This window comes from Malaclemys terrapin, chromosome 2 (genome assembly GCF_027887155.1).
Source record: "Malaclemys terrapin pileata isolate rMalTer1 chromosome 2, rMalTer1.hap1, whole genome shotgun sequence".
NCBI lineage: Eukaryota > Metazoa > Chordata > Testudines > Emydidae > Malaclemys > Malaclemys terrapin.
The window spans coordinates 122,819,724-122,833,073 of record NC_071506.1 but is presented as its reverse complement, the minus strand read 5'-3'; the positions used below and the strand labels follow the sequence as shown (position 1 = coordinate 122,833,073).

Below are 13,350 nucleotides of genomic sequence, written 5' to 3'. Positions count from 1 at the left end.
TAATTATCTCCACATGGGATCAGGAAGTAAACTCCTTATACAGCTAAGCACAATATTGCACAATTAGGAGCATTATGGGAGGGGTAAGCCTCTTTTTGAAATATTTGGTTTTGACCAGTGTTAGGCAGGATTTGATGGACTCTTGGAAATTTCAACATGCCCATTATTATACTCTTATATGTCATCACAACACCTGAACCATAACGTATTTAATATTTCTCTAGGGCAGAAAAAATAATGGTGCCATCCATATATCGTATGTACTTTGTATACACCAATGTATCTAACAAAACTTCCTTATAAACTTTTTATATATATATATATATTTTAAGAGCCATTATTCAATAAAGAAGGCTGCAGCGGTCCTTGGAATTGGGACAGATAATGTAATTGCAGTAAAGTGTGATGAAAGGTAAGCCCCTTAATGTCTACCAATAAATGTTTTTTTCTGAATTTAACCTTCTCTTGTGCCACTTGCTCTTGTGTCTATTTCTTAAGGCGAATGTATTTTATAAAATGATCTTGAGCTACAGCTAAAGCAGAATTGATTAAATGCAAAACTATGGGTCACTTATGAATACAGACCCAAATTTGTAGGTCCTTATTCAGTATTTACTCAATCCCTATTTAGACAAAACTCTCACTGAAGTCAGTGAGAGTTGCGCCTGAGTAAGGATGGAGTAAAATTAAAGGGCCAATTCTACAAACTTTATTCCAATAGTAAAACTACTTGACTAGTTGCCAATGCCAGGTAACATATTATTTAACACGAATAAAGGTGGTGGAACCTGTCTCCAAGTAAAGATTTCAATATGGGGCCCACATATAGGGTTAGACTGAGGTTTTACTACTAACCCTATATAAGGAGCAAGACATGGTGAGCCACCCCAAGAACCTTGCAGGGAAGGAAATTGGCCCTGGTGCTCCCTGTGGGGCAGAAGCCCTGAGCCTATGGGCAGAGTTGGGGACCTGGAGGGCATTACCCCCCTATCACCCTCCAACTGCAGTGCAAGATCACGGCAGTCCCGGGGGCAGCTCCACCCTGCATCTCCTCTCCCCAACCCATGGCCAGGTTGCAGGCGGAAGGTGGCTGGTGTCCTGGAGCAGTTAACAGCAGCAGTGTTCCCGCATCTCCTGCTGGTGCCCCAGGTTGAAGCTGCTCCTCAGCTCCCAGCCCCTTTGCTCCCGCAAAGGCAGCCGGTGAGAGCCCCCTGGGTGCGGAGACCCGGCTCCGTGGCTGGCAGGGGAACAGGGTTCGCAGGGGAGTTTTCCCAGCACACAGCCCCCTAATACCCTCTCCCTGTACCCTGAGCTACCCCCTGCCCGCACACAGCCCCTAGTACTCCCTCTCTGTACATGCTGACCTACCCCCCTGCCAACACACAGTCCCTAGCCCCCCCCTCCCTGTACCCCGAGCTACCTCCCTGCCCACACACAGCCCCAGGTACCCCCCTCCCTGCACCCTGAGCTACTCCCCTGCCTGCACATGGCCCCAGCTACCCCCCTGCACCATTAGCTATTTTTAAACTTTTTGAGCTAAGCTCCCCACCTCTGAGTTATAATTTTTGGTTGCACGCCTCCGCCCCCACCCCACCGAGACCGGCTGGGTGGCCTGCTAGGGTGAGTCATGGGGTGGAGGTGGCACTCCCTCCCTGGACCCTGCCATGCGGAGATGGCTTGAGCCCCACTGGCCCCTTCCCCCCCACCAAAATAGAAGTCAAACAATGCCTATGCCAAAGGCCACTGCCCCAAGGCCCCTCCGCCCCCACTGGGCCCTGGAGTTTTTATAGCATGTCGAGGGGGGCCTCAGAGAGAAAAAGTTTGAGAACCCCTGGCCTAGACCACAATTTGGTCCACTTTTAAATCTATTCTTTCTAATGCCATCTTCTCTTCACCTGAATAGCTTTCATTTTATATGTTTACTTTGGGAGCAAGGCTGTTGAATTTTTTTTCTGCGAGTGTTTGGGAAGGGGACTATGTAGGAGTTTGTGGTTATGTTTCTTTTCCATATTTTGCTCTGGGACTATATGAAGACATGTATTAGAGCATTTCTGCAATTCTGTGTCAGATACATTCTTGTTAAGAGGCCCTTACTGTGCCTTGCGGGTTAACAATAGGTGAGCCCCTGGTACTCCCTGCGGAAGCCCTGAGCCCAGGGGCAGAGTTGGGGACCTGGAGGGCATTACCCCTCCCCCACCTCCCAACTGCAGTGCAAGATCACGGCAGTCCCGGGAGCAGCTCCACCCTGCATCTCCTCTCCCCGACCCATGGCCAGGTCACAGGCGGGTTTTTCTCTGGCAAAAAACCTGTTTGCCAAGTCTGTTTTGATACAGACTTCAGATAACATTACTATTGTTGATTGTGTAAAGAGTTGTGACCCTAGCTTTTATGTAAAACCTCATGTGACATTCTTTGGTGAACCAGAATGTACATACCAGGATAAGGTTATTCTTGTAACTCCCTTGCCAGTTGGGTCACAATTTTGTAAGGGAAAACTTCCCATTTCCTGACCTGATCTACTCAATACCTCCGCATATCAGGCCACTTTTATTTAGGAACGTAAGTATAGATACATAGACTTTAAAGTCAGATGGGACCATTATGATCGTCTAGTCTGACCTCCTGCACAAAGCAGGCCACAGAATCTCACCCACCCACTCCTGTAATAAATCCCTAACCTATGTCTGAGCTATTGAAGTCCTCAAATCATGGTTGAAAGACTTCAAGGTGCAGAGAATCCTCCAGCAAGTGACCCGTGCCCCATGCTGCAGAGGAAGGCAAAAAAAAAAAAAAAAAACCCAGGGTCTCTGCCAATCTGCCCTGGAGGAAAATTCCTTCCTGACCCCAAATATGGCGTCTGAGCATGTGGGCAAGACTCATCAACCAGACACCCAGGAAAGAATTCTCTGTAGTAACAAGTGTGCATTTAAGAGCCTGACAGCGGGCACACAAGTTTGAAAATTGGTTCTAATTCTTTCATGGAGTACAATATAACAAAGGCTTCCTTAATTTCTGCAGACTTGAAATGCAAAATCTGCAAGAGTAAAAGGAAATATTTTGCAGTATAGGAAGAGAAAAGCTTGCAACAATTCAGCATTTCAGTATATTAGTATGCCATGCAATAAGATGGATACCAAAAAGGATAACACATTAGCAGCACCCATAATAGAAATATGGCTAGTATGTGAGGGGAGAAAACTATTAACAAATTAAAATTAGTATGTATTATGCTCACTTACAAATATGTGTATTACCAATTTTTTCTAAATGTTATGGGCCAAATCCTGCCGTCAAACACATGGTGAGAAGTGGGTAGAAACTGTTGTCAGTTTTCTTCCCCATGGCCCCATATCATAACATGACATTAATTTTCAATGAGTTTGTTTACATTCATGGTCTCTTTATTTAGATGTGATAAGGGCCATAAATGCACCAGTTAGACCATTGGGAGTGATACACAACTGCTCTGCACCTCATGCAGCCATTTATTCTTGTGCAAAGTAGATCTAAAATGCTACCATTTTCATTTGGCAAGGCTTTACACCCACTTTACACACACCTTGCAAAGATTCAGGGTAGTGGAAAATCAGGCTCCTTGTCTTTTGGCCACTGTTTTATTTAGGCTGAAAATATGTTGCCACAAAATGTAAGTAAACATCACCAGACAGAGTCAACTGAACAGTATGGTAAATGTCAAGAATAACAGAACAAATAACTTAAATTTTCTTCTTTTTTCCCTCCCAACATTCTACAATCATCTAGGGGGAAGATGATTCCATCAGATTTGGAGGCAAAAATACTCAAAGTCAAGAGACAGGTTTGTTTGTTTGTTTATTATTTGTAGCCTTGTGTTATTAATATTGAGCTAAATCCGGCAGTCCTCACTCATATGAAATTGCCAAGGAAGTTAGTAGTAGGAACCACATTTTCAAAAGTATTTAACACCCAGAGCTCCAAATGCAATCTCATTTAAATTAATGGGAGTTTTGGCTGAGTGAGGATTGTAGTATTTGCCTGGATTATATAGAAGACATCTTTTAAGTTACAAAATTGTCTTACAATTAAAAGCAGAGAGTCATAGTATCATGGACATGTAGGGCTGGAAGGAACCTTGAATGGTCTTTAAATCCAGCCCCCTGCACTGAGGTGGACCCAAGTAAACCTAAACTATCCCTGACAGGTGTTTGTCCAACTTGTTCTTAGAAACCTCCAGTGATGGGAATTCCTCAGCCTCTCTTGAAAGCCTATTCCAGTGCTTAATTATCCTTAGAGTTAGAAAGCATTTCCTAATATCTAACCTAAATCTTCCTTGCTTCAGATTAAGCCTATTACTTCTTGTCCTACATCCAGTGGACATGGAGAACAATTGACCTCTGTCTTCTTTGTAACAGCCTTTCACATATTTGAGGATGGCTATCTGGTCCCCCCTCAGTCTTCTTTTCTTAAGGCTGAACATGCGCAGGTTTTTTTAACCTTTGCTCATAGGTCAGGTTTTCTAAATCTCTTATCATTTTTGTTGGTCTTCTCTGGACTATCTCTAATTTATCCACCTCTTTCCTAAAGTACAGTGCTCACAGTGGACATGACACTCCAGCTGAGGCCTCGTCAGTACCAAGTAGAACTGGACAATTACCTCCCATGTCTTACATGCAACATTCCTGTTAATAAACTCCAGAATGACATTAGCCTTTTTCCCCAACTGCATCACATTAATTCATTCATATGCAATTTGTGATCCACTATAACCTGCAGATCCTTTTCAACGGTACTACCACCTAGCCAGTTATTCCCCATTTTGCAGTTGTACATTTGATTTTTTTTCCCAAAGTGTAGTATTTTGCACTTGTCTTTATTGAATTTCATCTTGTTGATTTCAGATCAATTCTCTGATTTGTCAAGATTATGAATTCTAATCCTGCTCTCCAAAATCCTTGCAACCCTTCCCAACTTGGTGTCATCTTCAAATTTTATAAGGATGCTCTCCACTCCATTATCGAAGACATTCATGAAAATATTAAATAGTTACTGACCTAGGACTGGCCTCTACGGGAACCCACTAGATACACTCTCCCAGTTTGTCAATGAATCATTGATAATTACTTTGAGTATGGTCTTTCAATCAGTTGTGCATCTGCATTAGAACAATTTCATCTAGTCCATTTTTCCCTAGTTTGCTTATGAGACTGTCATGTGAGAATGTATCAAAAGACTTACTAAAATCAAGATATAGCACATCTACTGCTTCCCCACCATCCATTAGGCCAGTAATCCTGTCAAAGAAAGAAATTAGGTTGGTTTTGCATGACTTTTTTTGACAAATACAAGCTGGCTATTCCTTATAACCCTGGTATACTCTAGGTGCTTACAAACTGATTGTTTAATAATTTATTTCAGTATGTTTCCAGTATGTTTTCAGGCTGATTGGTTTATAATTCCCTGTGTCCTCTTTGTTCCCCTTGTTAAAGATAGGTACTATGTTTGCCCATACTTATGTTTGCCCTTTTCCAGGCCTCTGGGACCTCACCTGTCCTCACCAAGTGAGTTCTCAAAGATCCAGATAGTTTTCTAAGTACTGTAGGATTAATTTCATCATGCCCTGCCAACTTGAATATATCTAAGTTATTTAAATACTCTTTAACTTGTTATTTCCCTATTTTGGGTTGGTTTCCTTCCCCGTTATTGTTAATATTAATTGTATTGAATGTCTGGTCACTATTAACCATTTTAGTGAAGACTGAAACAAACTAGGTATTAAACACTTCAGCCTTCTAAATGTCATCAGTTATTAGCTCTCCTTCCCTGCTATGTACTATGTACATAAACTTTCCTTTGTATTTCTCTTGCTCCTAATATATTTAAAGAAGCTCTTCTTATTACCTTTTATGTCCTTTGTGCCTCACTTTGTGCCTTAGCCTTTCTGATTTTGTCCCTACATGCTTGGGCTAGTCCTTTGTGCTTGTGTAACCCACACACCTTCTGGGTGTGGTCTTGTGTCCTATTTAGTGGCATCGAGACAACTTAGAGAGAGAGATAAAGTGAGTCTGCTCTACAGCCTTACCTAACAGCCTGTTGGCTTTTAGCTAATGCGGTAGAGGCTCATGCACTAAGCCCCAAAGGTCGCAAGTTCAATCCCGCCCACTGACAACTGGGGTCGGCCGGTGTTACACTCATCCTTAGCAACTTGTTTTCACTTTTTGTAGGATTCCTTTTTGACTCTCAGGTCCTCAGAGAGCTCTTGATGGAGCTGTATTGGCCTCTTCCTATTTTTCCTATCTTTCCTTTGCAACCAGGATAGTTTGCAGTTGTGCCTTTGATATTGCCTCCTTGAGAAACTTCAAGCTCCTCTGAACTCATTTTTCCCTTTGATTTTCTTCCCATCGACCTTATCTATCAGTTCTCTGAGACTGCTGAAGTCTGCATTTCTTGAAGTCCATTGTCCTTATTCTTCTACTCTCACTCTTTCCTTTTCTTAGACTCATGCAATCTATCATTTCATGGTCACTTTCACTCAAATTGCCTTCCACTTTCAGATTTGCTATCAATTCCTCCCTATTAGTCAAAATCAGGTTTAAAATGGCTGTCCCCTTGGCTATGCCCTCCACTTTCTGAAACAAGACGTTATTCCCAATACATTCCAAGAACTTATTGGAAATTTGTGTTTTGCTGTATTACTTTTCCAACAAATGTCTGTTTAGCTAATGTCCCCCATTACTACCAGGTCTTGTGTTTTGGATATTTCTCTTTTATGTTCTAGAAATGCATCCTCCACCTCCTTTTATTGATTTGGTGGTCTATACTAGATCCTTACCATGACATTACCCCTTATATATTATCCGGAGGCTTTCAACTAGTCTGCTTTTTACCTTGTTTGGGACCTCAAAACAAGTATATATAATCTCGATGTAGCATGAAACCTCCTCCCTTTTTGCCCTGCCTGTTCTTCCTGAACAAGCTGTACCTCCTATACCAATATTCCAGTCATAATATTTATTCTACCAAGTCTCTGTGACACCAATTAAGTCATAATTTATCTTATGTACTAATACTTTCAGTTCTTCCCATTTATTCCCCATACTCCTTGCATCCGACTATAGACATGTTGAGCAAATCCCCCCACAGATTTCCCTCTTGTTCCTATGAGTCTATTATAATTTTTCATGCTGTGCCCCTCCCCCTCCTCCAACATTTAGCCTTCTATTAAGGTAACTTTTTTTTTTACTTACCTGTGGGCTTGTGTCACCTGCTCCTTTTGAACCTCGTTCAAATCCCTTTTCACGAGGTTGGTGAATCAGTGAACAAAGATGATAGTCTCCTTTTTTGTCAGGTGGCTCCCATCTTTTCCTAAAGGTATATCTTTTCTGGTTTCTTATTATGGTACTGACCAAACTTTCCATAACATTCACCACCTTCAGGCAGAAACAAAAAATGGAAAATTTCAGTCTCAAATGGGAATTTGGGGAAAGTTGTTAATGTGAAGAAAAGGGGTGATGATGGAAATGTATTGCAACATTAATTATAGAAATAGCTACTGATGATTGATATGAGATGAAAGAAGAACATATTCTCTTCGCTATCCCTTCAGCTAATATGGCCTCAATTATCTTGTATTATTTTCAGGACCATATCCCACTGTATGTCAGTGCCACAGCTGGTACAACAGTGTATGGAGCCTTTGATCCTCTTGACAACATTGCTGACATCTGCGAGAAGTATGGACTCTGGATGCATGTGGATGTAATGCTTTTCAGAAATATTGCTCACAATTATTCTTTTATAGGACTAAAGTCTGGAATTTGTTTCTTTACCTCAGAAAAGAGCATCTGCTTTGAAGGGTTCCAATACAACTAATGTGTATGAATGGATTGTGATGAATAGACATGCTTGAACAAGATACCATCTTGCAGTGAAGGGTGTGGCTTGTTTAGAAAGGAAATTAAGTAAATAGCATTTGTTAGCATTCATTCAAGTCTTGGAATAATACAACAAATACTGCTTCAAAATGCATTTTCTTTGTGTCAGACCAGAGCAACTCAAAATACCATAATACACCTCTCTGGCACACAATGAACTATCATTTTGATTAATATTATTCTTTTTATGACGAATCCTTTCTTCTGCATATAATACCACCTTAGTAGTACAGAGACACTGGGATAAGTACAGTTCCTGGCAAGAGAAGCTGAATTTAAATCACTAGGCCAAATTCTTCTTTCTGATACAGTTGAATGAATTGTAGCTAGTCATATTATTTTTTTACTCTGAAGTAGAATGTGTGAATTTTAGCCAAAATTCTCAGTAGTGGTTGCCTAACTTTAGGTTGGCATCTAAGTGCATATTTAGATCCCTATATTGGTGGCCTGATTTTCTGTTTTTTAAATTGATCAGAGCTGTGAGGTCTTAGCACTTCCTAAAATCAAACCAGTTCTATTTAGATGCCTAAATATTGATTTAAGCCTGACTTTAGACAATCTTTATTGGAAATTTTGGATTAAAAATAAGTTGAATTTTGAAGTGTTTCTTTTTCAGTAGGTACAATACTGTGCCACTATAACCAAGTTAAATGTAAATGAAGTCGTTTCAGTATATTTAACCTTACCCATGCAGTCTAATCTTTGGTAAACATAAAGAGGATTTTCATACAAATTCTTCTTGGAGTTAGTATGCACTGTGGATCAAGATAATTAATGGCTTCGATTTGCTACTGTAAAGAAAGAAGCTGGTCAAGGCATTTAAAAGATCATGCAATGAATTAAGTGTGAAGGATCACAGACCTGGAACCTGGGCCCACAGGTAGTGCTCAGGTCCCAGCTGCCACCCAGCAGTTCGAATTGACTTCAGTGTGACAGAATTCACCCTTCGTCCTTATTAAATGCTGTGATTATCTTATTCATGCATGAAATCACATTAAAGCCAATGGACTATTTGTTTAATAAGGCACAATGAATATGGCTTATTTTTATCCATACTTATTATTTGCAGAATGCTATATAAAACTACAGCTGTGGCACAGCACTTTACAATACTCTGTTATATGCCAACAAATGAGCTGAAAATCGTCTTGAATATATGCACTTTGTTCCCTTATTGTCTGTGTGGTGTGGCTGGGCGTTGATCTGTTTGTTTTTTCCTATATAGACTGGATTTCTTGTAACATTTAATGCCTGAGTTGTTTATTTAACAGCTTGTATCTTTTAGAAGAAAATATTTTTGTAACTATCTTATGAAGGATGGAACTTTTCTTCTCTTGTTCTTATTTTATAATGTTAACATCTCATTTTTTACAGGCAGCATGGGGAGGTGGGCTGCTGATGTCTAGGAAACATTCCTTTAAACTTAATGGTATTGAAAGGTGAGCATAATGCATTGTGTGTTTTTATTCAGAGTAAGTCATCTTCCTCCCCTCTCTGTTGTTCTCACCATGTTACCCCCAAATACCTTGAATCCTTCCATTACCACACAACAAACAGCCTCATCTACAAATCCCTAAATAATCTTGCCCTACCACCTCCATTTCTGATCTCACCGCCTCCTTTACTTTATACACTCCCCATTTCTTTTTGCCTTCCTCCTCCTAAATCTCCTTTTCTCACTCTGAGCTTCATTCCTTTATCACAGTGCTCCCTTCACAAGGACCAGCCTTCCTTTCCTCCCACCCCCCACAATCTACCTTCTCTTCCTTCCTCTAAATCTTTCCTTACAACCTCTCCTCTCCTTTTTATTAATAATTCCCTTGCTTTTCCTACCCTGAACCTTTTTCCTATCCTTATCCTGTAAGAACGTAAGCTCTTTTCAGCAGCAAAGGTAGACACACATAATATGTCTAGAAAGTGATATGTATGTGTTTGCAGGGGCCTTTGGGGAGACTGATACATATTACATTTAACACCTGGCATGTTCCTTATATTATAGTTTGGTTTATCACCTAGGGCCAATTCTGTCACCTGGAATCCACACAAATTGATGGGCGTTCCACTTCAGTGTTCTGCCTTCCTGGTCTGTGAAAAGGTACCGTGAATGATGTCTTTCATATATCATACTGTCTTTAGGTAATGGCTTAAAGTGCTAGCATGAAGGCCAACTAATGTGATCATGAAAGTTGACAAAGGCAAAGAGCAGAAACCTCAGAGCACAGTAATCCTCAACAGTTGCTGTACCCCTCTTATCTTTGAATTTTCTGATGGTCCGAAAACCCTGACTTGTCCTGTGTTGTAGGATTTGTGTTTCCCAGCTACCAATCAGGTAGTTCTAAGTCCCATCCTAAGACTGCAGAACCGTGGAACCACCAGAAGAAGACCTTTCCTATCCTGTTGGTACTTAGTGAGGAAACAGACTCCCATAAAACCTCTTCAAGATCACGTGGCAGTATGACTTCTAGGCATATAAATTCTAAAGAGGCGAGATATGGGAAGAAAGTGGCCACACCACCACTCCTAAAGATGTCAGGAGATGAGTAATGGTCATCCAGGCCCAAAGACAGCAGGGGATAGTAAGGACTTTTTTTTTTTTTAAATAATGCTCATTATCTTAAGTATTGATTTGGCTGTTAGTCATGTAAACACCTTCACAAGTGAGAGAGGGGTCTAGGCCAGCTTTGGAGAAGGATTTCCTGGGGTTGAGAAAAGAGTATATAGCCCTTTGGGAAGGGTAAGTCCGGCTGATATCCAGATCTGGATTTCTAAATATATAGTCATAGATTTTAAAGGCAGAAGGGGACATTCTTACAGTCTCATTGGAACTCCTGCATAACACAGATCATAGCATTTCACTCAGTCATTTCTTTGGTAAGCCCCGGAATTCTTGTTGAGCTAGAGCATAGTTTTTTAGAAAGAAAGTATTGAATTTAAAGACTTCAAGCAATGGAGAACCTACCACATCACATCCCTTGGTAAGCTGTTCCTCTGAATATCCTCTATCTGGATATTTGAATCAGAATAGCGGACAATTCACTCATTCCTGTTTGCCATAAAAATATCTTCTCTGGAGGCAACCCATCTTTTGATATCAAAGGTTATCTGTCACAGTAATGACTGACAAGAGGAATGTAAAAAGCAACAGAGGGTCCTGAGGTGTGAACACAACTGCTAGCAGAGCACCTCACCCTCCCTGATTGAACTAACCTCGTTATCTCCACACTGATATATACCTGCCTCTAGAGATTTCCATTACTTGCATCTGAAGAAGTGAGGTTCTTACCCACGAAAGCTTATGCTCCCAATACTTCTGTTAGTCTCAAAGGTGCCACAGGACCCTCTGTTGCTTTTTACAGATTCAGACTAACACGGCTACCCCTCTGATACTTGACAAGAGGAATGTATCTTTGCAAATAAATAGAATATTTGATTACCATTTGTGTTAAATGTATACCCTAATACAGCATACAATATTATGCAATGTGTCTGAGTTGATGTTATTGTGGGAACCTTAACCATTGAGTTTTCTTGGTCTTGAATTTTACCTTTTTGTAATCTTAACATTGTGTTAATAAGGTTTTTTCCATGGTATGTACATACACAGACACCCATTGGAAACTATTACAAAAAAGTCAGCATTTATCAACTGGCAGTTAAATTTACTATATGCCTTATTTCCCATTCTGTGGCAACTTAGGAAACCCCATGATTCAATCAGTAAAATCAAATACCATGGAAAAGTAAATGTTTAACATAGACCACTTTACACACAGTTTCCTAAGCATTTATTTGGTTGGTATTTGGTAAGATACCTTTAGTCTAAGACTTAAGGTTGTTATTCTATTTTTCTTCATTATGTTGTTTCTTTGTACTACAGACTCTCTTCAGTCTGTAGTAGATTCTCTTTTCATAGCAGAAATAGCTTTCAGCAGCACCATGAGTTGTCTGTGTACAAATTCAGCTTGAGAATAAAAAGTGTATTGCTTCATCAGAGACACACAAATCAAATTCTGTAGTGCTTTGTGCAGAGATCTTTACCACAAAGTCCGAAGAAACTGTCAAGTGTTTTTAAAAAAAAGTAAAAGGCTTTTTTTTTTTAAGAAAAATAGGTGGAAAATGGGCTTGATGTCTTATGGAGAAATCATTATTATATGGGTGTCTATTACCAAGACGTAAACTACCTCTCCGCTTCAGATGAATGTAATGCTGTCAATATTCTTGCTTACTCCATAAGCTATGAACAATGGTTATAACCATTGGTAGCTCACACAGTATCCATAAAACACACAAATATTATGACTCTAGCATAATAAAGGAGGCAATTAGATGAAATTTTACATACTCAAGACTTCATTTTGCATTTTTTTTGTATATGTGCATGATATGGGGCTCAGTGTCATATGCCTGATAAAGGGCCTATTTAATAAATTCTACAGATCAAGAGGAACTAACCAAAAACCAGCCAAAATTGGCTGGGCTATCCCCTAATAATCTAACTCTATTGCCATAGCAAGAACAAGATTCTGTTACCACGACAACCAAATACACAACAAAGACTAAGAATTTGTTGATACAAACAGTTAGTGCACGGCAAGCGGGGGTGTCAATCTACCTTGTGCTATCCTGCTATACACTAGCTGTCTGTGTGGATCTTGCCACATTACACTAAAAGTTCCCTAGGGCACTTTGATCTACCCCACTTTGACACAAGAGTGGATTAAAGTGCCCTACGAACTTTTAGTGCTCAGCAGCAGGGTCCACATGGACGATTAGTGCATGGCAGGCTAGAGAGAGAAAGAGATTTACACTCCCGATTGCTGTGCACTTACTGTTCATATAGACAAGCCCTAAATGTAGCATTATTCTCAATGGGAATGTGTTTGCATTTCAGTGTAATCATCCTAGTATTTGCTCATTTCTAGCCCATTCATTCTGAAATGAATCTTGTTCATAAATATAGCATGCATATTGATGGTTGTATTCCTGCTCTAGGGTCTTCTGCAAGCCTGTAATCAGATGTGTGCTGGGTATCTGTTCCAACCAGACAAACAGTATGATACAACTTATGACACAGGGGACAAGACCATTCAGTGTGGCCGGCATGTTGATGTCTTCAAACTTTGGCTAATGTGGAAAGCTAAGGTATGAAAGGTCTACAGAAATGCAGCTTTACCAGAAACATAAATGTTCTTTAGCCACTTGAAACTGATGCATAGGTGGAATGAAAGTTAAGGCTTAAAACCAAAATTTAAATGTATGGTTTAGTTGAGAAGAAGTGGTAACAGGAAGATCTTAGTGGAGCACCTCATCTGTGAAACTGTAGAAATCACACTGAGTTCAAATCTTCCAAGCTTTAGATCAGCATTAAACTCCTCTTTCCTTTGCATTGGGCAGGTACATAGTAGCTCCAGCAACGTACTCCCAGGACCAACATGTACGC

At 40.3% G+C, this 13,350-nt stretch overlaps 1 protein-coding gene across 1 annotated transcript in view; it reads left to right on the top strand.

The window, feature by feature from the left end:
- The window catches only part of LOC128831277 (glutamate decarboxylase 1-like), a 39,703-nt gene that overhangs the window by 16,931 nt on the left and 9,422 nt on the right, over positions 1–13,350 (top strand). The window contains exons 7-12 of the mRNA XM_054017594.1: positions 333–412; positions 3,763–3,817; positions 7,618–7,734; positions 9,285–9,349; positions 9,927–10,005; positions 12,903–13,052. Of these exons, the coding sequence (XP_053873569.1) occupies positions 333–412; positions 3,763–3,817; positions 7,618–7,734; positions 9,285–9,349; positions 9,927–10,005; positions 12,903–13,052 (546 nt within the window). The remainder of the gene's footprint in view (positions 1–332; positions 413–3,762; positions 3,818–7,617; positions 7,735–9,284; positions 9,350–9,926; positions 10,006–12,902; positions 13,053–13,350) is intronic.